Source organism: Sapajus apella, unplaced genomic scaffold (genome assembly GCF_009761245.1).
Source record: "Sapajus apella isolate SASKATOON/1434 unplaced genomic scaffold, GSC_monkey_1.0 scaffold19, whole genome shotgun sequence".
Lineage (NCBI taxonomy): Eukaryota > Metazoa > Chordata > Mammalia > Primates > Cebidae > Sapajus > Sapajus apella.
Genome location: NW_022436959.1, coordinates 11,956,810 through 11,984,119, shown reverse-complemented (window position 1 = coordinate 11,984,119; position 27,310 = coordinate 11,956,810). Strand labels below are relative to the sequence as shown.

General features: G+C 40.1%; 1 protein-coding gene across 1 annotated transcript; it reads right to left on the bottom strand.

The window, feature by feature from the left end:
• Positions 1-5,956: 5,956 nt before the first annotated feature.
• Positions 5,957-9,973, bottom strand: NPVF (neuropeptide VF precursor). The gene is made up of 3 exons (XM_032286761.1): positions 9,655-9,973; positions 7,993-8,393; positions 5,957-6,240 (listed from the first exon to the last, which is right to left on the bottom strand). Exons 1-3 carry the CDS (start codon positions 9,790-9,792, stop codon positions 6,189-6,191), a joined length of 591 nt encoding a protein of 196 aa, XP_032142652.1. The 5' UTR covers positions 9,793-9,973; the 3' UTR covers positions 5,957-6,188.
• Positions 9,974-27,310: the final 17,337 nt, after the last annotated feature.

Below are 27,310 nucleotides of genomic sequence, written 5' to 3'. Positions count from 1 at the left end.
ACTGAGGCAGAAATTGATAGTCAAATTTTATCATCAACAATAGCACCTTGTCTGCTAAAGGATAAAAATTAAAAAAAACATGACTTGCTCCTCGAGAGTCTAAGATAAAAGTGGTCCAGCTTGTATTCTGTGATGCTTTACCTTTTACGATCACTCATGACTGGTAAGGTAGGCATCTCCTTGCCTGCTCTAGAAGTAGATACCTTAAGGAACAACTAAACTAAAGCTCTTGAGGAATCTACAGTCCTTCCTTCTTCCCATTCTTCCTCCCTTCCCCACTTCCTTTCTCTCCCTCTCCCTTCCTTCCTCCCTCTCTTCCTTACTGTCCCCTGCTCCTGCCTCCCTCCCTTCCTTCTAAAATCTTTATATAGTGTCTTTAAATGCCAAGGATTTATTCCTGGGCTTCACTGTATCCATTTTTTCTTATTTAAATATAATTCAACACAAGTTTCCTGAATGCTTACTATGCTGCAGGGTTGGATGGCAGGTGGTTGTGTGGTGGTGAACAGGGCAGTGGATGGAGGTTCAGAAGAGCAATACTTAAAAATCAGACCTTGGTTGAACCCACTTGTTAGCTCTCATTTCTTGGGGAAGTTCTTTCTGAGTTCAATTCTCACGTATAAAAATGATTATAGATCAGGTGCGGTGGCACACGCCCGTAATCCCAGCACTTTGGGAGGCCGCGACGGGCGGATTTCGAGGTCAGGAGTTCAAGACCAGCCTGACCAACATGGTGAAACCCATCTCTACTAAAAATACAAAAAATTTGTCCAGTGTGGTGGCAGGCATCTGTAATAACAGCTACTCCGAAGGCTGAGGCAAGAGAATGCTTGAACCCAGAAGGCGGAGGTCGCAGTGAGCCAAGATTGTGCCACCGCACTCCAGCCTGGGCAACAATGGGAGACTCAGTCTCAAACAAAAACAAAAACAAAAAATGAGTATAACAGAAGCGGTTAAGTTAGCCTTAAATGCTAAAATACGTAGTTATCATAACAATTAATAACCACTATTATTACGCTGGGGGGAGGGGATTCAAAGATGATTAGAGCAGTCTAGTGCAGTGGTTTCTAATTGGGGATGACCCCCCACTCCATCCTCAGGAGCATTTGGCAATGTTTGGAGTTATTTTTGGTTGTCACAATAGAGGGGTGATCCTACTGGTCTCTGGTGGTTAGAGGCTTCCGATGCTGCTAAGCATCCTACCATCCACCAGGAAGTACCCACAACCAAGAATAAGGCAGCCCCAAATGTCAGTAGAACCACTGTTAACCCTGGTTTACTGAAGAAAAACCATTAAAACATGTTCCATATTTTCTATAACAAAGAAGTGAGCTCGTATAGGTGAGGAGCCCCGTCAAGTTGTCCACTTGATATTCATGCTCATTTTTTATAAAGTAGTGGTTCGGACAATGTGCTCGGTGGAGAAGCGACATTTCCCTGTCTCACCTGCAGAGTGGGGTGATCAATTACATGAAAGAGGAAGTGGTTGGATGGTGCTTTTTATTTTATTTTATTTTACTTTAAGTTCTGGGATACATGTGCAGAACGTGCAGGTTCGTTACATAGGTATACATATGCCATGGTGGTTTGCTGCACCCATCAACCTGTCATCTAGGTTTGAAGCCCCGCATGCATTAGGTATTTGTCCTAATGCTCTCCCTTCCCTTGCTCTCCACCTCTCCGGCTGGTGCTTTTTAAAGGGGCTTTTTTTTTTAAAGAAAGAGCACCCCTTTACCTTGCCCCTTTGTTTCTATTGCCTGGAAACAGATGTGCCGGCGTGGTGGAGCCGTGTTCTTGGGCCAGTGCAGCAGCAGAATGGGAGGGTTTGGATCCCGGGTGAGTGTGCGGAGCTCCCACACCAGCCCAGAACAGCTACCTTCCCGACCATTTTGTATGAGGAAAAAAAAAAGCGTCTCTTAGTTAAAACAATATTACTTAGGTTTTTATTATATGCAGCTGCATCCAAATTTGATCTGTGTCTGAAAGCATTTTGATTGGTAGAAAAGAGGCCTTTGAGCTGAAGGAATTAGCGCCAACTGAGGCACGGAAATGTGAAAGTGTGCTTTTTCAGGAAATAAACTTGTTGCTTGGTGTGTTCATTAAATAATAAGAATACTTATGTCACAGAGCCTCACATAATGTCCCCAAGAAGATCTCAAGGGAAAAAAGGAATAAACACACTCACCTTCCTTGTCCGTTTCATTTCGTCGGTCACAGTTAGGTGAACACTGACCTTTCATTTTTCTCACTGAGAAATTTGTCCCAGAGTCGGTACTTTTTTTTCCTTTCTGTATTTCTCAAGGTCATTGTCATAGCATGATGTATGAAATTCGGACCTGAGAGCTCGTGAAAGCCTCCTTCCGTGAAAACCCTTGCAGTGTGGGGTGTGTCCCATTTCAGCGTTCCCCTGCAGCCCCACACTCTGCTCCCTTCACAGGCCAGGTGGAGGTTGGGTTAGGGCCAATCCAGATGGAATTTCCTTGGGAAAGGGAAGTGTTGAAAGTGAAGAGAAGGGGTCGAATGGATATTTGGAAGGAAGTGCCTGGAAAGGCACCTGAAGGAGAAGAACACAATTACCACCTCACTTCTATTTTATTCCACTGCAAATGCCAGTATTTGGAGGGAGTTCAAGCCAAATTACTGAAATGACTTTGATTGATTGTGCTGGCATTATGTTCTCAACACCTAAATGGCCAATCAGATAATAGTATTCACTTGCAAGTTGAATTAGATAGTAACTTAAAGTAATTAACCTTTTATTATTGTGATTCTTAAACTTTATGGGATCAGAAACCCCTTTGAGAATGCCCCATAAGAATTATGAACTCTTGCCAGAAAAATGTGTATATACGCATATTGATTCAGCAAAAACATCATTTTAGCTGCTGTGAGCACTCCTCTTAAGGAGAGATTCATCGTTGTTGCAAAGGATACGAAAAGTGAAGTTTTAACAAAAATCTCCCAAGCTAATAGACAAAGAATTCCAAAGCCAGGTCACCATTTGCAGACTTTTTGAAGGGTGTGGTTGGAAACTGGTTCCACCAGTCCTCATTTCCTTCATTCCTTTGGAGACAATAAAAGGATAGGATTTGGGTTCAGGAGAGAGTCCTTTGGAGAGAGTTGTTACCTTGCTGGGAGCTGGACAACAGAAAGGCAGGGAGAGCGTCCAGCCATGGTCGGCAGCGCCATCCCCTGAGTCCTGAGAGTGAGGCCATCCAGGCGAGAACTGTCCCATCCCCTCTCCTTTCATCCCAAATTCCCTTGCCTCCCAGCAGAGTCCAAAAAAGCAGTCAGGGAGAGAAGCAGCAGGTGAGGGTGGAAGAGAGAACAGAGGCCAACCACAGTCCTGTCTCCAGACTCAGGCCTCAGCATGGGAAGGGTGCAGAATGAATGGACGAACAGCTGAATGTAGACTGAAAGGTTGATGACAATGGAATTGACTGTGAGTTTTTGACTCAGAGAAGCCAAAGGCCTGACATTACTTAAGAGAGAGGTGAAGTTCATGGCATCTGGCCAAGTCTCTGTTGAGGGCCAGAGGAAGATTTCTGTACACCCTCTTCCTCCTTCCTTATATTAGAAAGGAGCAGTGGGACACAAAAATAAATTTGCATTTTGAGCATGTCTCATGAGTCATGCAGTTGTATTTTATATCCACTGTAGGATGGAAGCAGACCTCCCACGCCTGCATGAAGCTGGTTTTTGGGTTTCATGTAGAAAATGGAAGCTGCTCTGATTAATAAACACAGGTCGGAGGAAATGGGATATTGTAGGATCCAGCAGGGCCAAGTTTGGGAAAGCAAGACAGGCTACATGATATCCAGGGTCCAGTGCAAAATATAAATGTGGGGCCCCTTGGAATGCTTAAGAATTTCAAGACAGTGACTGCAGAGCACTGAACCAAGCGTGGGGCTTTGTGTGACTGCAGGGACTGCACGCTCATGAAGCCACTCGGGAGTGAATAACAGAGGTCAGAGAGGAGGGGATCTTGCCAGTGGTCCAGTTATTGAGAGACTTGGAAGAGGCCTAATGGAGACTTTCCCAGTGAAATTCTGTACAATGTGATCCTCTCATGATCCCGCAAATCCTCTACAAAATCGCAGGCTCCATACTGACTTACGTGAGTGGGGCTCTTATGGAAGCTGGTGAAGGAGCCGGTGCGGTGACACAGCAGAGTAAGCCAAGCAGATAAGGGGACAGCCAACACTTGGCTATTCAGCTAACATTTCCTATAAATTAGGGGCTTAGGTAAAGAACCCATTTCTATGACATATGCTACCACAGGACCAGGTGGTCTTTTATTTATCAGTGTAGCAGGACGTTGCAGGATACTTTCTCTGTCACTCAGAATTGGCAACTGGGGACCACATCTGGAGGTACAGAGGCTAAATACTTTAGCAGAGATGCTAAATAAAGAGAACCATGGATGTCAGGAGACAGATACCTGCTCATGGTTTGCTATGACCTGGCAGAGCCACAGCAGCCCTGTCTTGGCTGTGCCCTTCAACATGTGCAGTTACGAGAGTTTGCCTTGGAGGGGTCTGCTGCAGCTGCTGCTCCCCCAATAAGGCAAGTAAGACGGGTTCCTAGAAAACCACTTTTAGAGTGTGGGGTTTTGACAGGCATGCTGCATGCTACTTCCTGACTGGCTGCTTGCTTAGGCAGTAGACTTATGACCTGCCTGCCTCTTCTCAACAGGTACAAGAGGGGTAGAGACAAGCAGGGGCAGCGGAGGGGCAGCTAGCCCTTGGCCTAGCTGTGGTGTCTGCATTTTCTATGCATCAAGCTGGCGCTGGGGGTTGGGGGGGTAGCTGGCTTGAGTCTTTCTGCTTGGCAATAAAAACTGTGGGGAGAACAGATGAGACAGGAGTGGTTGGAAGAGATCAAGTAGCATCCAGAGCTCCCAGGTAGATGACTTGTGTGAAGGTCCCTGCAAGTCTTCCCAAAGAATTCGTTTGTAGAAGCAGCAACTTTATATAGAGAGGAGGAGACCTCTTCTCTTGATCACCCCTGCCATCCCCATTCCTCCCTTGCCCTGGAGAAGATAAAAGGGCAGATTGTTTTTCAGAGCCTACCATTTTCCCTCCCAGCACCCTACCTCTGAGGTGAGAAAAAGAGGAGGAGAGAAAGGGCAGACCTGTTCCTTTCCCACTTCAGGCCCTTCTACCAGCCCAGCCAGCCATGCGGGTGGGTGGAAACACTTTATTTTTGGATATGAGGTTGGCGTCTTTAATGGGACTTGATAAAGTTTTTTAATATCAGGAAGTGACCGAGAGAGTTAGGCAGTATGTCCAGGGTATCATTAAGGAACCTTTAATCAGCAGGGGCCAGAGATTCAACACAGCCCAGCGGGGGGCACAATGGGAGAAAAATAAAACCATTTCCTGTGTGTGCCCAGTAGAGTTGAGACTGTTCAATAAACCAGTTAGGTCTGATTAAGGACTTCATATCCTTAGGAATAAAGGCAAGTCACTGTGCATCGGTGTTGTGTACTGAATTTTTAAATTCCTAGATGAGGAATAGTCAGATGTTTTTGCAAATAAAAAACTTGAAATGTTAAATGAGGAGAAAAGAAACTCACCAGAGGCAAATTTCTGGATGTAGATAGAGGAGACACTAAAAGAGGTAACTCATAGTGGCCTTTTTCTTTTATGTCCCTAAAGTCTAAGAGTTTTTACTGTGTAGTATTACACAGGCATTTACATTTCAACTGATCACAGATTCATTAACATTTGACACGATAGAAAGGGTATACAGAAACATGTTTATAAGTGATTTATAATCCCTGTTCACTTGTCAAACATGCCATTCTGGAAAATTATTTAATTTCCATCACAATGTTTTTCAGGGTGCTCTTCTGTTTAATTTTTTGTTAAGTGTAACGGTGTCTATGATTTTTATATAGGGTAGTGAAGAGGCTCCTCTGTCTCTTTCTCCCCATTACCAGAGATTTCTAAAGCATTTGCAATGCTCTTTTTTATTTAGGCAAAAATCATTTTAACTTTACATAACAAATATGCTTTAATGTTTTTACAACTTCCAAGATACCATTATAGCTGTACTGACAAGGAAAAATTGCCATTGATGATCCATAGCTCATGAAATGTATGAAGCTACTCTTCCTTGTGGTCTTCGCTATAGAGCCGTTTGTAGATTACAGGTCACAGCTTTAGGGACAGGCTCCAGATTTCTTATTTTTCTTGTTTCAATTCTGCATCATCTATCTTCTTGAATACCAGTCTTCTAAAATGTAAGCAGTACAAAATGTTCTCATCCATCAGAACAACATCATGCAAGAGTGTGTACAAATACCATCCATAGTCCTAACTGCCTAATTATACTTGAGCTGAATGGTGTTGTACTTGAAATGAATGAGGTATTGGTAGGATGCTGAGTCTGTGATGGGCACTCAGTCCCAACATTTATCACTGATTCATTTCTCTCCCTCTACACCACTTCACTCCCAACATCTCATTAGCTGTCAATTCTGCCGTTGTATAACATCCTAGAACTTCAGCAGAAATGTCAGTGGTTCTCCCTCTCCTGATGAATCATGTCCCAGGTCCTTGTCTGGGTCCTCAGTATCTGTGCTCTCTGCTCTTACTCTATCTGTCTAGCCTTCTTTCCTCTTTCCTTTGCATACTTTTCGCTCTTGCCAGACGGAACCTTAGCTGTTCTCGGCTCACCTTGCATTAGTGCCTAAAAATGACCTCCTTCTTCCCACCGGTCTCTGAATGTTCAAGAGAAAGCTGCTTCTCAAAGGCAGGGTTCCACATACAGAAAAAACTTCTTTTTTTCTGACCCTCTGTAGGACCTTATTAGTGCCTTTTTAATTTCATTTATCCTACTAAATATTGAGGGCTTACTATGTGGCAGACATAGTTCTTAGGCCCTGGGGATATGGCAGTGGACAACAATTACGGGATTTGTAGGGCTGAAATTCTAATAAAAGCAATGGACCCAAAATATATGTCAGACAGGGATAAGTACCATCGAAAAAAACAAACCAGGAGTGTCCTGAGAAGGTCTCTCAGATAAAGTAACACAGTCTGCCACTTTACATTCTTCAGATCTTAACTAAAGCATCATGTTCTACTTTGTATCAGAACTTTTTTTTTAGACAAAGCTTTGCTCTTGTTTCCCAGGCTGAAGAGCAATGGCATGATCTCGGCTCACTGCAACCATCACCCCCTGGGTTCAAGCAATTCTCCTGCCTCAGCCTCCCAAGTAGCTGGGATTACAGGCATTTGCCACCATGCCCAGCTAATTTAATATTTTTAGTAGAGACGGGGGTTTCTCCATGTTAGTGAGGCTGGTCTTGAACTCCTGACCTCAGAAGATCTGCTCGCCTCAGCCTCCCAAAGTGCCGGGATTACAGGCATGAGCCACTGCGCCTGGCAGCATCAAAAAATTTTCTTAAGCATACACTGTCTACTATAAAATAATAGATAAGTAGCTTATTAATTTTTAAATCTTACCTTCTGATGTGTACATAGCAGATAATGAATATTTCTTAATTATTATAAAATTGATTATAACAGAATTTATAAAATGAGATCCAGGAAAAAGAAAAGCTTGTATTAAAAGTTGAGAAAGAAAACTGTCTGCATTTGAGACTTAGATTATTGAAATGGGGTTCTTTGTACTATACTTGAGAACAACTCTCTCCCATGGGACCTTTTTATGTTGGAGAGGTCCAGTGTTGAACAATATCCTGTCATTGCGTGGATTTAGTGAGCAGCTATAGGATAATGAGACTGATGGTTATATGTGGCTTAGGGGAAGTCATCTTATGGCTTTATACCTTGAGCCATGCTTATTATACCTGGCCTTCTATAGTTCCCAGTTGACAGGTATTTAGTTCCTTTGTGTTCTCTCCTTCAAGGAAACTTACTTTCTTAGAAACTTATGTTGAAAAGATGTAGTCATTTTTAAAGTTTCTAGACCACCTCTATATAACTACCCATGCACTTTGACTGGTTTTCAGGTATTTACCTTGATTGTTTTTGATCGGGATTCTGGATTTCTTGGTGCCGGCAGGTCATGGAGTAAAGTAAGTCATTGGCACATGGTGAATGCTTGGATCCTTGACACAAATCACTCAGTGTCCTGCAGAAACTTTTGGCTGTTGCGGTTCTCCCAAACCTTTGGGGCAGGTTAAGAACATGTCTTATGAGGCTCACCTCCATATTTCTTCCAGATCTCAGAGGCAGGTTGGCTGTTGCTCCAGTGCCTTTTTCTTCTCCAACGTTCCTCCCAAATCTCAATGGCAAGTTGGGGACTGAGAGTGGCATTTTGTTGACTGCAGGTGTACTCATCTTAATGACATGTTTTGGTCCCCAATCTTTTAATTCCTCAAAATTGAGGCTTCTTTCCCCTTTCGGGTATCCTCTAGGCTATAATTAGAAATGACCATTACAATAACATATTGTTGTTGTAAGCAATAGATTTAAACCCCCAATTAACTTAAATCTAGACTTTAATCTGCAGAATAGTTAAAGCTATAAACAAAGTTTGTGTTCTTATGTGCAGAATTTTTTAATAAATAATTTGTATTAAGCTTTTTAAAGCAATCTAGTTTCTCTCTCCCTAGACTATTGTAAGACAACTATAAAATATTTATAAAATATATATAGTGAATACAGAAATGAGTTCAAGCAGCAGGAACATAATGAAGTACTGAAATGAGGCAAAAGTTTATTTCACTGCAGTTATTCACTTTTTTAAAATTCATGTTATTTATGGAATATTTTATATATTTTATAATTTGATTTTAGAGAAGCCTCCCACTCCTTTTTCATGTTTCTCTTTAAAGGCCAGAGTGGCACATGGGAACATGGTACATCGGAACAGAGACGCTGGCCAGGTTTTGGGGTACAGCTGTAGGAGGCCCAGTGAATTTCTTTTTTATTCCATCTTACTCAGGGCTCTACTCTAAAGCATTTCTCAAGAAACCAATTGTATTTTTATTAGAATATAAAATACATTTTTAGTAAAGAATTCATTGGTTTATGGGTTACTGCATCACAAATATGCCAACTTTGTAGAAGCCATTTCAAATACAGATAATATTTAATTAGATTTAGTTTTTACCATAGGAGCTTGTTCATATGGAGATTTTTAAATGATTGTTTTCTGATTATAGCTTGAGTAAAATGAGCATATACACTAATTTCAGCACATTTGGAAAATATATAAAAGAAAATAAAAACAACTTGCAATTTTACCATCTAGGGGTAAAAACTTCACTAAGATATAGATTAGGTACACAATGACCAGTTTGTAATTGCTAAGCCCAAAATAAAAGTGTGTGTTTTTTGTTTGTAGTTTAAAACAAATTGAATGTCCAGCTGAAATGTATCCAAATCTTATTTCTGCCAACCATTTATTACAAGTATGCACTTGTGTGTTGATTGAAAATTATTAATGTACTGTATGCTTGCTAAGTACCATACTCTCCAGTTCAGTTCAGAGGCCAGGTTGTTTGCTCTTGTGCTAAGTAATACAGGTTACATTTATACATTCTTAGAGGAAGACTGAAATTTCACAAAACAGAGTACATACCAAGTTACTTCTTAATCTTTACAAAATCATTACACTTAGGATGAATGTTATATAATTAATGTTACTCACATTAGATAGATTTAAAAAACTTACCTCAGAATAGTTGTCATAATTTTCTTTGCTGTGAAGATTGGACATCATTAATTCATCCACACAAAAGATGTTTGATGTTAACAAGCTTGATGTGGCTAAAGTCAATAAAATGAATAGTTTCGATGAAATAATTTCCATTTTGTCCAAATCTAAAATTAAGTCTTTATGTGCAGCACAGCGTTTATAAGAGGAAAAACTGTGGTGTTTTTATACCGTCTAAAAACAAAGGAAAGTTTTTTTTTTTTTTTGACAGTGAAATCAATCTCACACATTTTCAGTACTAATATTAATTAGAGTGTACAACTAAAATATGCATGTAAGGAATGTGAATAATTCATTCTGGGAAGACAGCAATGTTTGTGCTTGCAAATTCATTAACTTTGAAAATAATTTTCCTCATTATAAAAGAGCTTCTAATTAGGTAAGTTTGGGGTGATAGTAATTAAGATTCCAAACAAACAGAATGCTTCATTTCTCTAAGCTTAAACAAAAAGTATTTTGTTTTGGTGTTTGTGTCAATTCTTGAGGGAAGGAAAAAGAAGTATTCAATCCATGCTAGCTATGGTTTTTTCTTTTTTTAAAATCTACGCAAAAGAGTTAGACATAGTATTTTCGAAATGTCAAACAAAATTAAGAACGTGAAAAAATTATAATATCCCAACAAAATGCCATGAGTTAGTTTTTTATAAAAAGCTGTTTGGCTATTAAAAAGCTTCAGGGGTCAATGTCAGCTGTAACGTGAAGGATGTGTATCTGAGCAAATACTCCATAGGCATTTTGACAAACTGGCATCTCAGGAGAAGCTGGAGGCAGTCAGGCCCTCTGTATTTGCTCTATGGGTTTTATTTGGCAAAGCTGTGTAATTACCAAAATTTTCTTTCTATCAAGATGCTGCATCCTATCTTGCCTCTCAGAGTCCTTAGGAAGACTAGCAGAGGCTTGGTAAATTATACTACATGCTAACTTTGTTGGTCCCAGGACCCACATTATTTAGTTAATCCCGTATTGCCAAAGGTGTACTGACATCACGGCATTAAAAGAGAATTTACAGAAACAAACGCTTATTTACTGAAATGCCAAAGTGAGTCTCTTTTGAAGCAGCTGACTGGTATTCTTAAATATCTGCCTTATCACTAGGCTGCCTGGGTTCTAGAGACACCTTTAGTTGTTCCCACCAGTCCCTTCAGCCCTCTCAGGGAAAAAGACTTGCATGGATTCCCAATAGTTCAGCAATTTCTAGACACAGACACTTAGAGGTAATTAACAAAGAGTCGTATAATTGCTGTGTTGTGTCTAGAACTCTCACATCTCTCACACCTCTCACACCTCTCACATCTCTCACCAACCTACTGTATATAATTTGAGATGTGAGATGGCAGAAGTGAAGATTTTTCTTCGTATTGATCTCCAGAACAAGTTGGAAAGTTGAAACACCACAGGGGGTGAACTCCTATAATACAAACTTGCCTGTGGTCTCTCTTAAGGCATTTGACATCATTGGCTTCATTTGTTTTGGTTTGTGGTAGCCAAGAACCCCACAGTAGGAGGCAATTAATTCAATTTATAGTCTAGTGTTAATTTTGTAGTGCCATTATTGGATTATCTGGGTTTAATTTCCCTGAGGATTTAATACATTTCTCTTCCAAATTGTTCTTTTGCAAACTGCTGATGGAATTTCTTTGTGTGTGTGTGTGTGTGTGTGTGTGTGTGTGTGTGTGTGTGTGGTGTGGTCAGTAGATCCAAAATTTTGAGAAATGGATGAATCAAGGGGCAAGTTTTGTTGAATGAATTCACACCCCAGAAAAAGCAGAAGGCGTTAACCTGGGTCTTTTTCAAAATATATTTGTATCTAGTTGTCATTTTTGAATAAAATGCAAATTAAGCAGCTCACCAGTTTTCATTGCTGCTACTTGGGGTGTTGGCACATCCATTAGAATTTTCCTGATTCCAGTCAGCATCCACATATGACTAATTGCTTCCTACCTCTGCTAGGTTAAGCCTCCAAGTTTGGAAGGTAATTAGAATTCTCTTACTAATATGGGGCTTGGTCCAGGCACATGGCTCATGTCTGTAATCCCAGAATTTTGGGGGAGCAAGGTGGGTGGATTACCTGATATTAGGAGTTTGAGACCAGCCTGGCCAGCATGCTGAAATCCCATCTCTACTAAAAATACAAAAATTAGCCAGGAGTGGCGGCACATGCCTGTAACCCCAGCTACTTTGGAGGCTGAGGCAGGAGAATCACTTGAACCCGGGAGATGGAGGTTTCAGTGAGCTGAGATTGTGCCACTGTGCTGGACGACATAGCAAAACTCTGTCTCAAACAAAAGAAAAAAAACCAACAAAAAAAGGGGCTTGGCTCTTTTCAATCATATCTTCATTTAGCTTTGAAAGCGTTAGCAGATATAGAACATTACCTAACATACACAGTATGAAATCACCATAAATCTTTTGTTGAAATGTGCTACTGTCTACATACATACAGATTAATTGGTTTAGGGTCTCTTGATGAGCATATGAAAAATTAAAAAAAGTCTCTTTCAGGCCAGGTGCGGTGGCTCAAGCCTGTAATCCCAGCACTTTGGAAGGCCGAGGCGGGTGGATCACAAGGTCAAGAGATCGAGACCATCCTGGTCAACATGGTGAAACCCCATCTCTACCAAAAACACAAAACATTAGCTGGGCATGGTGGTGCGTGCCTGTAATCCCAGCTACTCAGGAGGCTGAGGCAGGAGAATTGCCTGAACCCAGGAGGTGGAGGTTGCGGTGAGCCGAGATCGCGCCATTGCACTCCAGCCTGGGTAACATGAGTGAAATTCCGTCTCAAAAAAAATAAAAATAAAAAAGTCTCTTTCTCTAACTTATGGCATTTAAACACATGCTTCATTTAGTGGCTCTAAGACTACTCAATTCTAAGCCTATCTCTCCAGCCCAGTCACTTCTGAGCTTTTGATTCCCCCAAACACTCCCCCAAAACAGCTTTCTACTAGACAGTGCTTTTGGACATCCCACAAGCATCTCAAGTTCAGTGTGTCAAAAATGGAATTTGTCTTTTCAATATCTATCTCTCCTTCTATGTTTCTCATTTCGATGAATAGTACTGCATCAGTCAGGGTCCAATTAGGAGACAGAAAACACACAGTAACTTGAACAGGAAATGATTAATACAAATAATTGTTAATTATAGGTAATTACATATAATTATAGTTAATTACCTATAATTATGAATTATAGGTAATTAACAGGAAATTAACTTTAAAGGGGTGAATAATACACTACAGTTGAGAGACAGTAGCTAAGGAAAGAACAAGCTGGTTGGAATTTAGACTGTATTAGAGAAAGTGTGGATGGCAGGGAGGTTTTCTGGGTTGCTCCAGGCCAGAGCTTATCTGCAATCTCAAGCAGAAAACCTCCTTTTGGGATGCAGGTAGGCCAGGCAACTTCTAGACTATCTGTGAGACTCCTGGGAATCTCCCACTGAAACCTGATGGGGGTGAGCATCAGTGGATGACCTTACATGCACTACTGGCAGCCACGAACAAAGAAGCAAGTGGATGCATGATAGAATCAGAAAAAGTACCTCTTTGCTTTAGTGACCCTTCAGTGCCTTCTACTGACAGAACTTAAAATTATGCCTGCTACAAAGGAGAAATGCTTATTGGGTCCAACTCCCATATCTCGAAGCAGGCTTTGAAGGGTAGATGTGGAGCTGAGTCGCAATAGGTCAATAAGGGGCATGGTTACTATCATCCATTCATTTATCCAAGCTAAATTCTTTTGTGAAGTCCCTATTTCCTCCCTTTTCCCTCCCATGTCCCATTCTACAGTTGGTAACTGTGTTTCTAGTTTTGGGCAGTTACACTCAATAATAATTAAAGCCAAAATTTTTAAGCATTTATCACACTCTAGAAACTGTTCTGAGCATTTTGTGAATTAAATCAATTATCTTTCGTAATAATTCAACAAGCAGCAACTATTATTGTGCCTACTCTTCAAAAAGGGAAACTGAGTTGCAGAGGGATTAAATAACTTTCCCCTTAAGGGTCAGAACCAGGGTATGAACACAAGAAGTCTGAACGATTATGCTAATCTGCCCGATAAAGTCTGTTCTCTCCCAACTTCTAAATGGCTCTTAAATCTGCTCACTTCTCTCCACTCCCATGGCCATAACTCAATTTGTCATTTTTCTCTTGCCTATATTCTTTTCTTGATCTTTTCCAATTCTTTCTCCATAATGCAATCAGAAAAATTTTGATAAAACATGGTACGCTTCTGACTTTCCTCCTTAACGCCATTTATTCGTTTCCAATTTCCCCCGCAGTTGCTCAGGCTGCCCACTCTTACGTTTATCTCTGCTTATTTGCCAACATGGACTTTTGCCACTCCCCACAAGCTCCTTGCTTGATGATGAACCTCTTTCTGTTCCTCCAAACAGATGAACTTTTTCTTACCTCCAGCCTCTGCCCATGATTTTCCAGTGCATCTAACATTCATCCACTGGCCTCTCTCCTTCTCACATGTATTCATTGTTTGGGCCTCAGCTGAGGTATGACATGTGAAAAGTCTCTTTTGACTTCCATCTCCAAGAGATAGCTCTTTTTTCTTTGCTAATCATTGCTCTTATCACTCTGACTTGTTCTGAACCGTCCACGGCTCCACAAACTTTTTGAGGGAAGGAGCTTGCTTGCGTAGAACACAGGAGCATTTCCACTGTTTATTGAGCAGATGCCCAGGAAATTTTATTTCTAAGGGAATTAATAATTTTTTTATTATTATGGGAAATAGGAGTTAAAACTGAAGTTGTTAAATTATTTTTCCCCAGTGTCGGCCTAGGTTTGTGGCTTGTCCTGAAATCATAATGTCTTAACGTTATTTTTTTGGGATTTCATATTGAAGATTTTCCCAGACTGAGCTCCATATGATTAGGTATAAGTAGATCGAATGTGAGTTTCGGTTTCTTCTGTTTACAGTTGAATATGCAGCTCGATAAGTTCGATATGTTCTGATGGATCTTACTGTGCCGACGGCCATCAGTTGTGCCCAAACGCCAGGACGGGTAGGAAAAGGGACTGCATAGGCCCAAGGAGTGCTTCCTGGTGATGCTTTGGGGTCTCCCACCAGGCCGTCTTCAGAACAGAAGGGCTTATTTGCTTGCTTATTATCTCTCTGTACCCACTAGCCACATCCTAACTTCGGGCAGGCATTTAAGAGTGGGAATTCATTTTCAACAGTCAGAAAAGGAGCTGACTTGAGTTTGGTGTTAAGATTTTGTAAGGTTCTAGTCTATTTGCACTTCTAGTAAATATTTACAATCAGAAGTTCGGTGCCATGGGCCGTAAGTTTCTACTTAAATCTTTATGCAGCAGGGGCAGCTCACTCTGTGCATAGTTCCGTGCTTCTTGAGGTCATGGTGAGGGCTACCAAAAAGGTGGTTAATTTAATATCTGGAGGAGCCCCATTATAGAGCCTTTCTCCTCAACCCAAGAGCCTAATTCCAGGGCACTTGCCTTTAGTAATGTTTATTTGTTTTATTTCATCTAAGTATAACCTAGTTGTTATAAAGAAGTATTTTTTAGAGTCTTATTTTGCATTTCATGTTTGCAAAGTATTTTGCAGCCATTTGTGAACTAATTCAGGCCTTCTTTAGACGTAAATGGTAGTATTACTATATAATTCATTTCAGCATTATGTGTGGCAAGGAGAAAGAAATACCTGCCTTTGTTGCAAATAGAAACATCCTATGCAAATTGTATAAAATTTGTATTAAAAATGTATGGTAGTACTTTTGTTTAGGATTTATGAGTGGCTTGTTATAATGAGCTTGTCATATTTTGAGAACAGGACTGTATTTACTTCTCTGCTTTTTACTATGACATATTATAATGCTAGAGCTTTAGAAGGTGCTGATGTGAACGTGAGACAAAGATTATTTCTCCATTTGGTAAAAGTAGTTGAAATTCAACTCAAGTTGAAGTAACTTAAAGAATCAGTTTGTACCAGAAAAAACGTTAAATATTTACGAAAATTAATTCACATGATTTACTCTGGAAAATTGAATCAATGGCAAGGTCCCCATATCTAAAGGACATATTTTAGAACAATATATTGAGCAAACATTCACTATCTGTATTAGATCTTTCAAACAATACAGAATGGTAGTATTTTTTAGATATTTTAAAGCAGTTGTGTAAGGCTGATTAGGAAGCAGGCTTTCTACAGCACAGCTTTCCAATTCAGCTTTTACGTTTTTTAATGTTTCATTTTTATTGACTTTTTTTTCTCTTGCAGGAAAAATGTGTGATTTTTACTGGCCTGGCAGGGGGTTGTGGTACCTCTTGCCAAAGTGTCAAGAAAACTCAGAATTCTGCATGTGAGGGACAAAGACCAGATGTTTAGTTAAAACAACACATAGCTTTTACACAAATATAGGTAATGGAAACCAAAACCTTTATTCGTGTTTTTTTCTCTTTTTGGCCAGTCTTGCTTTTGATATTTTTAAAATAAGCAAGCAGCCATCATGTCATTCTAACCTGAGCAGCACAATTTAATTTCTTGTAAAGTGTGTGCTTTTTCAGTATCTCGGGGGATTTTGATTTATCTTTTTATTTGGAAGGATTCTGCTTTAAAATGTAGAATGTACTCTGTAAGTAATAATTTGCTTTAATAAAAAAAGAAAATTTAAGACTTTGAATGGCTTGGGAAGGACCTAGCCTAATCTTTAGGCTACCCTTTTCCGTGAGCCTGGCCACATCTTTGCTGGGGTGGAAATCTGTTCAATTTACTGGGGAGGAAATCTTAAACCTATACTGATGTGGGTTGTGGAGGATGTTTGCAAGGACAGCCGTTTTCCTGTCTCCAACACAGGAATAAAGGCAGAATGAACATCGTTGCTAATGTGGGTCCTCCCAGCTGCTCTGTCATCTCTGATGAAAAGGGGACTGATTGAAATGCGCACATGAATGGGTCATTGTTTGTTTGTTTTCTTTTTGATGGGAGGCCCTGTTGCTGCTGTGCTCCTGAATGCTGTTGGTAAGAGCTTCTTCTGCAAAGGTCCATATAGTATCCATGCAATTGCCTAGATTCTGAACAGCAGCTGGCCTGGCTCTGGCCATCCAGGCATGAACACAATGGCACTTTGACTTTTTCTGTTTCTAGCCCTTTGGCTTTGGCAACCTTCCATGCCTCTCTGCTCTACCTCTACTTCATACCCACTGGGTGCCTCGATCACCTGAGTCAGAGAGGCTGCCCTTCAGCACTGAGAACTTTACACTTCCCTTCAACACTGGTTTTATTGGACCCCCCTCCCCAAAGGGATGTGTTCATTCTATAGCCAAGAATTACAGCACAGCAGTTCTGCTAGTTAAGCTCAACCAATTCCATGACAAAACTCAACCAATTTGAAGCAGGCAAACAGGAACACCTTCCTCTAAATTGTTACTGTCTTTGGAGGCATACTTAAAAATACACTTTTAAACCTACAGCAACTTTAGGTATACATTTAATTAAAGGAAAAGATTTCTGGCCATGCCCTGATTCTAAGGATGAAATATAAAGTGAAATTTTCTGTACTAACTGAGGTAAAATGAAATAGATAAATATTAATATAATTAGCATTAAATATCTGTTAAATGAAACTTAAGTTGGCTGAGGATGCCTCCATACCTGAGTCCTTACATAAAGGACTGCAACCTAAGTTAATACATAAACTAAATAAAACCCTAACTTAGAGTGCTTTTGTAACATGCAACTGAGTCTCATCCAATCCCTGCAGCTGAGCTTCAGTCTTAGGTGGCCAACTTCTCAGATGTTCAAACAAAGCAAATGCCAAGCTGTAACTGATCGAGCTGTCTCTATCTCACTTACGTTTTCTGTCCATAAATGCTGCCGGACTAATTGCAGGCCGATGTTCTCTGAACCTGTTTTGGTTTTGAGGCTCATTCTTGTTCAATTAAACTGTTAAATTTAATTTGTCTCAAGTTTTTCTTTTAACATACCTAATGGATTTAATTCTATATTGGGTTTTAAAACTTGCCAGGTTTTAAACTGGTGAATTTTAAGAGATCAGATATTTCTCTTTTGAGAACCTACAATAAAAATAAAGTTGGTAAAGATCTTAGAGAATATTTAAATGCATAAGTATGCACAGCAGTTCTAGGGATGATAGCCTATTATAAACATAGACTTGAATAACTCAGAGCAGTTTTAGAATGATGGGACCATTACCTCAGTAGAAATGTCTTTCTGATTCACTGACAGGAGTAGGTGGTGATTCACAATCTAGAAGCATCCAACTAGGAGAGCAGTGAGGATCTTCAATAAACACCCCTCTGTCCACCTCTCTTGCCCCAATCTCCGGTGGAATAGCTCTTCCTATGTTTTCATATACTTTAGGCTGATTGCTTATTTATATTTACCACTCCCAAACTTCCTTTGATGTATATTTTAATCTGATCTTACTTGGATAAAAATATCCAGGGAGAAGGAGTCCCAGAGTGCTAGGGAGCCCCTAACATACAGATTAAGCAGGGTACAGCAAGAGGTGGAGCAGGAGAGAAACCACTGTGGGTGCACATGGCACATTGGCCCTCCCTGCCTCTTGGGTAGTTTCCTATTCCTTTTTTTTTTTGGAGATAGAGTCTCACGCTGTTGCCCAAGCTGGAGTGCAGTGGCACAGTTATGGATCACTGCAGCCTTGACCATCCCAGCCCAAGTAATCCTCCCACCTCAGCCTCCCAGGTAGCTGGGACCACAGGCACATGGCAATATGCCTAGTTACTATCTGTCTATTTATCTGTCTATTTTGTATAGAGCTGGAGTCCCGCTATGTTGCCTGGGCTGGTCTGAAACTCCTAGGCTCAAGCAATCCTCTGCCTTGGCCTCCCAAAGTGCTGGGATTACAAGTGTGAGCCACTACACTCAGTCAGGTTTCCTATTCTTGTACATGTTGTGTAGTTGACTCTTTCCTAACAGCACAGCTGCAAAACTAGGCTCTCATTTACCTGATATATTATTACTTAGTACTCCTTATTTGCATATTACTGAAATTTCTAATACATTTAAGCAAAATGAGGAATTTGTTATGAGGATACTGGGATGTCTTATGAATGGGATTAGGGTCTATGGAACATCTGGAACAAAAGACTCAAATCACCATCGAGACTTTCTCTTGGATTCTCATTTCTTCTCTGTGTCTGTTTCATTATCCCCTTACTACTGTCTAGATTTTTAAACTTCTCTATCTATTTGTCAAAACCTCCTGAGTTTACATATCCTCAATTCTGGCCACCCCATGAAAAACTGCCTTAGCTTTCTCAGTGTCAAAGTACCAGGGAATGACACTGATTGGCCCAGACTAGATAAGATGTCCCATCTGAACCAATCCTCTGTGGCCAGGGGTGGTCCACATTCCACTACCATAGACGATTCTACTATAACCCTCTGAGAAGTGCTGGGGGTGGGTGGCACTACTGGGAAGACAGTACAAAAGATGTCTAATACAGCTAGAGAGAGAATGGGTCAGGGAGAATCTAGACTCATCTCTCCATGACTCCAATTCCCTGTGCTGAGAAAAACTGTTTCCTTAACTGGTGAAAACCCAAGTTCTGACCTGCAATCAGAGGGTGACTTAACTATCTCTGTTACTGCAGGTATTTCTCTGTGTCTTTCTGAAGATGCTATGGAGGTCTCTATTCTAGCCTGGTGATATCAGGAAACAGTGCTTTCAGCTGTGCCATCTGGATCTTTGTTTTTGCAAGCAGGTGTTCTTGTGTGATATTTTTGTGACTCATATGGGGCTTTGACGGTAAAAAAAAAAAACCAAAACCCAAAACAAAACAAATTCTAGATCTTCCTTCCCCAGGGGTAGCTGAGGGCACAATTCCCAGCTATTTCTCCATATATCCATCAATAGCAGTGCCAACTTTGAGAGCCTATAAGATTCCTGGTCTCCCCTGGCAGTAAAAGCCTTGGCTCAGGTGTTTCTCCTTGGCATTTGGAGGTGCTCCTGTTTCCAGCGGTATGCTCACACCAGATATGAAGCACTGCCCAGAGGATTCCAGGACCAGATGGTTTGGTCCCTAAATAGTCCTAACTCTTTTCAATTTGGGCCTCTTTCCTAAACATTTTACGCCCTTTATTTTGCTATGATGATACTGGCTTGCCTTACTCCTTCCCACCGAGTTTACCGAAGGGGGGTAAGTCCTATGACCCAAAGTAGAATGGTTTTTTGAGCAAGAAAGTTAATTTTTCTATTAAGTTGGCAGATTTGCCAATCTTTGCCTGATAGTTGGGTAGTTTTCCTTGGAGACAGAATCCCAAGTTTCTTTTCTTTATATAATGACCTGTACAGATCAGTAAGGAGTGTTTATTTTAGAGACAGTAAAAATAAGACCCTTGTGTATAATTCCAAATATAAGTATATTCTTTTGATAATTAGTGTCATTGCTCTCTGTCAATTTTTTAAAAATAGTATTTACACTAAATTAGTGGTAGTAATAATGGGACATTTAAGTTCACTCCTACAAGCATATCTGTCTACAATAAAATATTTGCTTTCAGTGACAGAAAGTATTTTAAAAGTGTTCATTAGAACAATTTGATAACTGTGTATCCATTATTAATAACTCAAGACAGGGAATTACATGTTACGTGACTCATGTGACCAATAAGGAAGCTATCATTTCCATAATTATAAAGAATTTATACCACATCTATTACATTATTCTGTATCATTTGACCCATTTATGGCTCATTCCAAAAGAGTAAGATTTAAAAATTTATAAAGTTTTTTGAATGAAAAATTTGGCAGGTAATTTCTCCCTTGCATTGCTAGCAGTGGGTGCCTGCCATCTAAGAGGTTGGGGCCATTCACACCTCCCTCCTCTAACTCCATACTAACTATAAGTGTTCGGGGTGCTCTGAGGTATGCTGATCCTCTCCCTCAGGACTGAGTTTGAACAGAGGAAACACATCTCCTCTCTAGGAAGCCTTCTGAGGGGTAAACTGTGACGGGAGTTGAAGAGGAAGTGGATGATATGGGTTGGCCACATTCTGGAACAAAACTAAGGCATGGGTTGAAGGGCAGCTATTCAGTATCCATGGGTTCTTTTTTCAGAGGACCAGTCAAGGTGTCTTTTTTGGGGGGCGGGGGTTGAGGGTGGGGAGGCGGAGTCTCGCCCTGTTGCTGTAGCTGGAGTGCCCTGACACCTTCTTGCCTCACTGAAACCTATGCCTCCTGGGTTCAAGCGATTCTCCTGGCTCAGTCTCCTGAGTAGCTGGGACTACAGGTACACGCCACCATGCCTGCTACATTTTGTATTTTTAGTGAAGATGGGGTTGGCCAGGCTGGTCTCAAACTCCTGACCTCAAGCAATCCATGTGATTACAGACGTGAGCCTGTCAAGGTTTCTGAAGAACCCATTTAAAGAAAAAGTTGAGCAAATGCTCATTACTGGTTGCATTAGTGCTGCGGCTATAATTCTTCCAATCTTCCAGAGTTAACGACTCTGTGTGTGTGTGTGTGTGTGTGTGTGTGTGTGTGTGTGTGTGTGTGTGTGTGGTTAGAAGAGGAGGTGAGACACAGGCTGAAAGGGAGGAAAGCATAATTTGGAAGGTTGGTAGAAGATGAACCTTTATATTTTAGGTTTTATTCCTGGCACAGAAGAGAGAACCAGACCTACTGAATGATTCTTGGCCTGTTATTCTTCCTCCCCAACCTCCACCCAAAAGCTCAAAAGTAGTTGAGTTTGGATCATCTTGAATTTGGAGATTCCCAAATTATTGTCACACTTGAGAACCTGCGGCAGCACAGATAAATGAGTGCGGAGAGACTCTAAGTCCAGGCCCATAGGATCCTATTGCATCACCCCCTGTCTTTGGACATGCCTGTGAACAACAGTTGCTGAAATGATTTTGATGAAATGTGGCATTTGCAGACCGTGGCTGCCTACCAAGGAATCTGAGCTATGGTATCCAACATTTTACAGGCTACAAAATATAAGCCGGCCAGCATTTATTGCTTGTACTGACAGCTTGAGCCACGTTTCCTAAGCCTGCAGGGCAGACTTCTTACTGCTGCTAATTTTACTATCAGCAAACAAAAGGGAAAGGGGAGGCAATATCAAATGCCGAAGGAGAGCATCTGTGGTGAACACGGATAATTGGAAAAGGGAGACTTCCTGTGTTCTAAAACTAAAAAGGACTAAATTTGCACAGAAATAAAATGGGAAAGGGTGTAATACAGAAAAAGTTATAAGCTGAGATCCTGTGCTGGCTTCTCAGGATGGCAATGATTTATGTATTAAGGCAGCCACCAGGGACATGTTAAAAACTCTGTAGGGAAATTTCCAATATGATGGATAGAACTTTAATATTAATAGAGGATTCATCATGGTAATGTAAGTCATAGATCTAAATCTCCTTTCATCAATGGAATAGCTCCTTTCCAGCCTATTATACAGGTAGTATAGATTTTAAATAGCATCATATAACAGGGCTGAAGTCTTTCTTTAGCTACAGTTTCTGAAGTTCTGTTCACAGGAATAGTGACTGACTGAGTCTTTCGTCTTTCACAATGTTTACCTCGGCCATCTCTGCTTTTCTCTCCTTTACTTTTTACCAGTGTTTAGCACTCCTTGAAATATACTTAAGTTGTAGTTTTTTCACAAATGAAAAAAAGCAGAATTCAATAAAAACTATTTCACACATATGAAGTGGATATGAAGAAAAAAATCGATTATTCATCTATTTGTTGAGGATTATCTGAAGAAGAAAAATAATTCCTGGGTTGATATTTGGTATGGCTATCTAGTACACAATCACCAATCATATGCATTGCATAGTTTAGCATCTTAATCTGGATTTTCTAGTCTTTTTGTAACAATGAAAGCCAAAAAACAAAACAAAAAAATGGTAGCATATCCTCCCTAGAATCCAGTAAGGCAAGGACAACCTTCTTAGAATGAGAATATTTGCAATGTTGATATTAGTAATAATAAATAAGGTTTGGCTGCTACTTTTTTTTTTTCAAGAGGGAGTCCAACATTCTTTAATGGAGCATATAATCATCTTTTCTTATCTTAGTCTAAAACATGCATGAAAATTAGTTCAGACTGTAAATACAGACATAAAGTGTGTATGCGGAAAAGCAGATGCTCAAGTTCTATGAAAAGGGTGGGCTTTCCTTAGACCCAGATATCACTGCATACGGTATCCCTCTTTTCTAGATTCATAATGTGCACTGACTATCCTCCACTGCAGTTTAAAGCCCATGAAGTAACCAGTGTTAACCTATGGTATGCATTTTGTGAGATGTGAAGGTTCTGAGAAGTCTTGCTATGAAGAAAACTGTTTAATGTAGAATCCAGCATATTCTGAATTTTATTTTGATGGTGGAATCTGCCCCCTCTTTTAGCTTTTTTTTGAGACAAAGACACGCTGTGTTGCCCAGGCTGGAGTGCAGTGGTGCGATCTCGGCTCACCACAACCTCCGCTTTCCAGGTTCAGGTGATTCTCCAGCCTCAGCCTCCTGAGTAGCTGGAACTACAGGCATCTGCCACCACACCCGGCTAATTTTTGTATTTTTAGTAGAGATGGGGTTTTGCCATGTTGGCCAGGCTGGTCTCGAACTCCTGACCTCAGGTGATCCGCCTGTCTTGGCCTCCCAAAGTGTTGGGATTACAGACATGAACCACTGCGTCTGGCTGTGGAATCCCTTTTTGCAGGTAAGATCTATAAACAATTGGGAAATCTTGGCTTAATGGAAGTATTCATTGACTCGGCCTCTTCTTTTTTGTTTTCAGGGTTTGATTTTCATTGGAAACTTTGTGGTGAACTCCTATTCATCCTTCAAGTCCCAACTCAGCTGTTACTTCCTCTCTGAAGATTTCTCCACTTGCGCTGGAATGGATGTGCAGTTTTTCCCTTTTGCCTCCTACTCCTTTAGCTTTTTTTTTTTTTTTTTTTTTGGTGTGGCAAATCTATGTTAATCTTCAGATCATGAACTAACTTGTTTATTTTTATTTTCCCTTCTAATCTATAATTGCCTTTATTTTAAGGAGTGTATTTTTATTGTCAGTACTCTACAGAGTGCCTGCGTCATTGTAAGAGCTCAAGAAAGATCTGCTGAAGCAATGAATGGATGAATACGTAGAGCCTGGTAGCTTAAGCAGAAAGATTATCTTTCTGGTGTGTTGATAAGTGATTAATGAATGAACCCTTTTGAGTTAAGTACTTTCTCCATTATAGTGACTAATTTCCATACAGTTGATTGGATTGAGATAGACTCTGATGTGAAATGGTTAATCATTTAGTCTGCCAAAAATGCAAGATTGACTGTTACTCAGTCTGTTTCCCCCTTGTATGAACATAGTGGCATATAGCACCTATTCATAGCGGAGACCTTTTTTATCTATACTCACTACCAGTCTATACCTCAGAATCCGCCCCCCCTACTTTTTTTTTTACCTGCTAAGGGAAAAAACGGAATTTATAGACCTTTTTACCTTTCATTAAAAAGCTGGCATTATAGATTTATGGAATTACAGATTTGACTATATAATACTTTCAGCTTTCTAATTTATAATACTTAATTTTTTTCCTGCTATACTTTAGGTTTCAGGCTTCAAATTTTATCGTGGGTTGGGTACGTTTTTCTCACATTTTTCCTTCCTTTCTTCCTCTCCCCTTCCCCCTCCCTCCCTCCCTTCATTCATTTAAAAAACCTATTAAAAGATGTGCTAGAGTGAAGATAACAATCTGTCTCTCTGGCTCTACTACAGTGCAGTTCTATGCCCATGAATTACAAATGTTAACTCTGTGGTATATGGCTTCGTGTATTTGGTTGGCACAGTTTTGGGGAAATGTAAGGACTCAGGCCAAGATGGAGCTTGGCTAGAAAGCTACATTTATAACATCCTTTTCTACAATTCTGTGTTCTTTTTTTGAAGATGGTTTATAAACTTATAACCTGGTAAGGATATTAAGAAGAATCAACGTGTCCAAGAAAATTAATTACGTTTCTGTCACAGAGACTAGGATGGCAAATGAGATAGGATTAAGTCATTAAGTCAACTTTTTCTGTAGGTTGTCAGAATGTAAAGAATAGGTAGCATACCTGATTAGAAGAGGAGGATGGAAAAAACTTTAAGCCAGAAAGGTTGTTAGCTGGGGGTCAAGAAAACCCATTATTTCCTCCCCCACAGTAATGAAAGCTACCACTGCAGGAATGTGACACTCCTGAGTACCCCTGGTACCATGGCAAGGCCTAAAACCAAAGCAAAATGGATGATAGTAGCTGGGGAGGGGAGGGAGGAGAAAAAGAGAGAGACCATATGAAGTAATGGGAAAAGCACTTTGGAAATTAGGGAGTCTGCCTTCCAGTTTCTAGCTTCTGGGTAACCTTGAGCAAGTTATCTAGCTCGTAGTTTCTCCCTGCAAAAAATCTGCGGAATGTGGGATAATCTTTAAGGGCTCTCCACCTCCAAAAGTCTATGTTGGTGATGTGAGATAAAGAATTGGAGAGAGCTGGAGAAAAGAGATGTGTAGATGTGATTGGTAAAGATCATCCAACTCAGGTGACCCTGAACTTGTCAGTTCAGAATTGCTAAATTGACAAGCAATTGCCCCTGAACTGCTTGCGGACAATTCCTGCTTTTTCAAATCCAGGTGACAATTGACTAGCTCTAGAAGTTTCTGTTCATTAGCTGGGGTGGAGATGAAAATCTGGCTAATAGAGAAAGGAATTGTTGTAGATAACCCCTGCCAGGAAGCCAATAGATTGCAGGCAGTAGAGTCCTTCTTAACCGGTTTAAGTCTTGCACCTGTAGGTTCACCCTGGGAAACCATGCATGGAAACGGGGATTGCATCCTGACACTTTTATCTTTAGATGGGGTAATTTTGACTGAGCACAAACTCCTTGGCTAAGGACCAAGTGTTCCTGGGAGCCAATCCTCTGTAGCAGGGTTTACCTTCAAAGCTATTTCAAAGCCAAAACAAAGAGAATGAGTTTTACATTCTCAAGCAACTGCTCTGATGCTTGAATTCTAAAAGGTGTTCCAGAGCAGAGCTCACCGACTTTAATCCTTGACCATCAGAGTTCTCCCTGTAGCCCATTTCAGGGTAAGTGTGGGGACAGTCAGCTGTGGAATGTTAGATGAGTAGAAAACTTTCCAGGGCTGTAGATTGTTAGTTGATTCCCCAGAAAGCAGTTCTGTGAAGCTATTCTTATTTTTACATATGGCATATCTGAAAAAGGGATTATTTGGTGATTGCAACATTTTTTGTTTTATGTGCCTCTGCAGGCAAGATATGTTTTGTCCTCCATCAAGTCTTTAAAAAATATTTAGCCTGGCATCTTCCCATTTTTCTTTCCACATGGAAACGCTAACATTTTTAAGACTAGTTGTGAAGTCATTGCTAGGTATGCACATTATATGGAGCTCTTAGCAAAACTTTGAAGGATAATGAATACAAAAAGATAGTTTTTTTTTATTAATATGTACCAGACATTAAGAGCCATTTTTTTTGTTGGGCTCCTCTTGATTAGCAAGCTGTAAAAAAATTTGTGGCAGGTATGCTTTTTCTAGTGGGACAGAATATTGAAAACTATGGAAGATAAGAAAAAAAATAAGAACTTGAAAAAATGTTCTCATGATAGCATCATGAAAGCAATGCTATCTTATGGTTAAATAAAGCATGAACAATAATTTTGGGCTAGGTATGTTCTTCAATTATGCATTTGATTTTGGTAATAAAAGATGAATGCTTTCAATAATGTTTGGAATTTAAATATACTGATTCTTTTTCCTACTCTTCACGAGAGCACTTACCAATGCAAAAGTTACCTCTAACCCATTCTTGTCCATTAAAAATTAAATGCTTTTACAGTAAATTATTAAAAGTGCTAGGTTGGCTGCAAATCATCAAAGGTACCATAAACCATTATGCAAGCAAGCAAGCGAGAAGTCTGATTAAATCTAAGGGATCAGAAGCCATATACATCCCTCGATATCCATCGCAAATTTGAAACTACAAAAGCTATCATAAAATGCTACATTAAATTACTTTAAAAACTCTTCCAGGATTTTCACAATTCAATAGTGACTTGCCTTTTCAATTAAGTATGAACTAGGGACCTTCTACCACAAAGCACAGATACACCACTATTTAGAAGTTATTTCTACTTTCTCTAAACCTGCTGCAAAATTAACCCCACTTTTCCAAGTGATATAGCTCACTTAATGGAACTGAGGCACTCTAACAGGTTTGCCGAAAAGCTAGTAATTAATAAATTTCTTGCTTTCCTGCAAAATGTCTTTACTATCATTTGATTATAAAAACAAAGATATGATGGGTCCTGAATGTTGCAACACCATACTGAAAATATTAGAAGTACTTAACTAAGTGATGTTTGAAGAAAAGAAAAGACGATTCATTGTTTAATGAGACAATGTATACTAAATGTGAAATACCTAGCATAGTGCCTGGCACATAGTAGTCATTCAATAAATGGAGGCTTTCATTGTTGTTAATTCAGTTTTTCATTTGAAAAACTCAGATTCCACCAAGATGAACTTGTCCAGTGCTACCTGGATGGGGTGAGCCTCAGGGTGGTTTATTCCAAAGCTAGCAGTCCTAAGCATTACTGGTCTTCTTAGA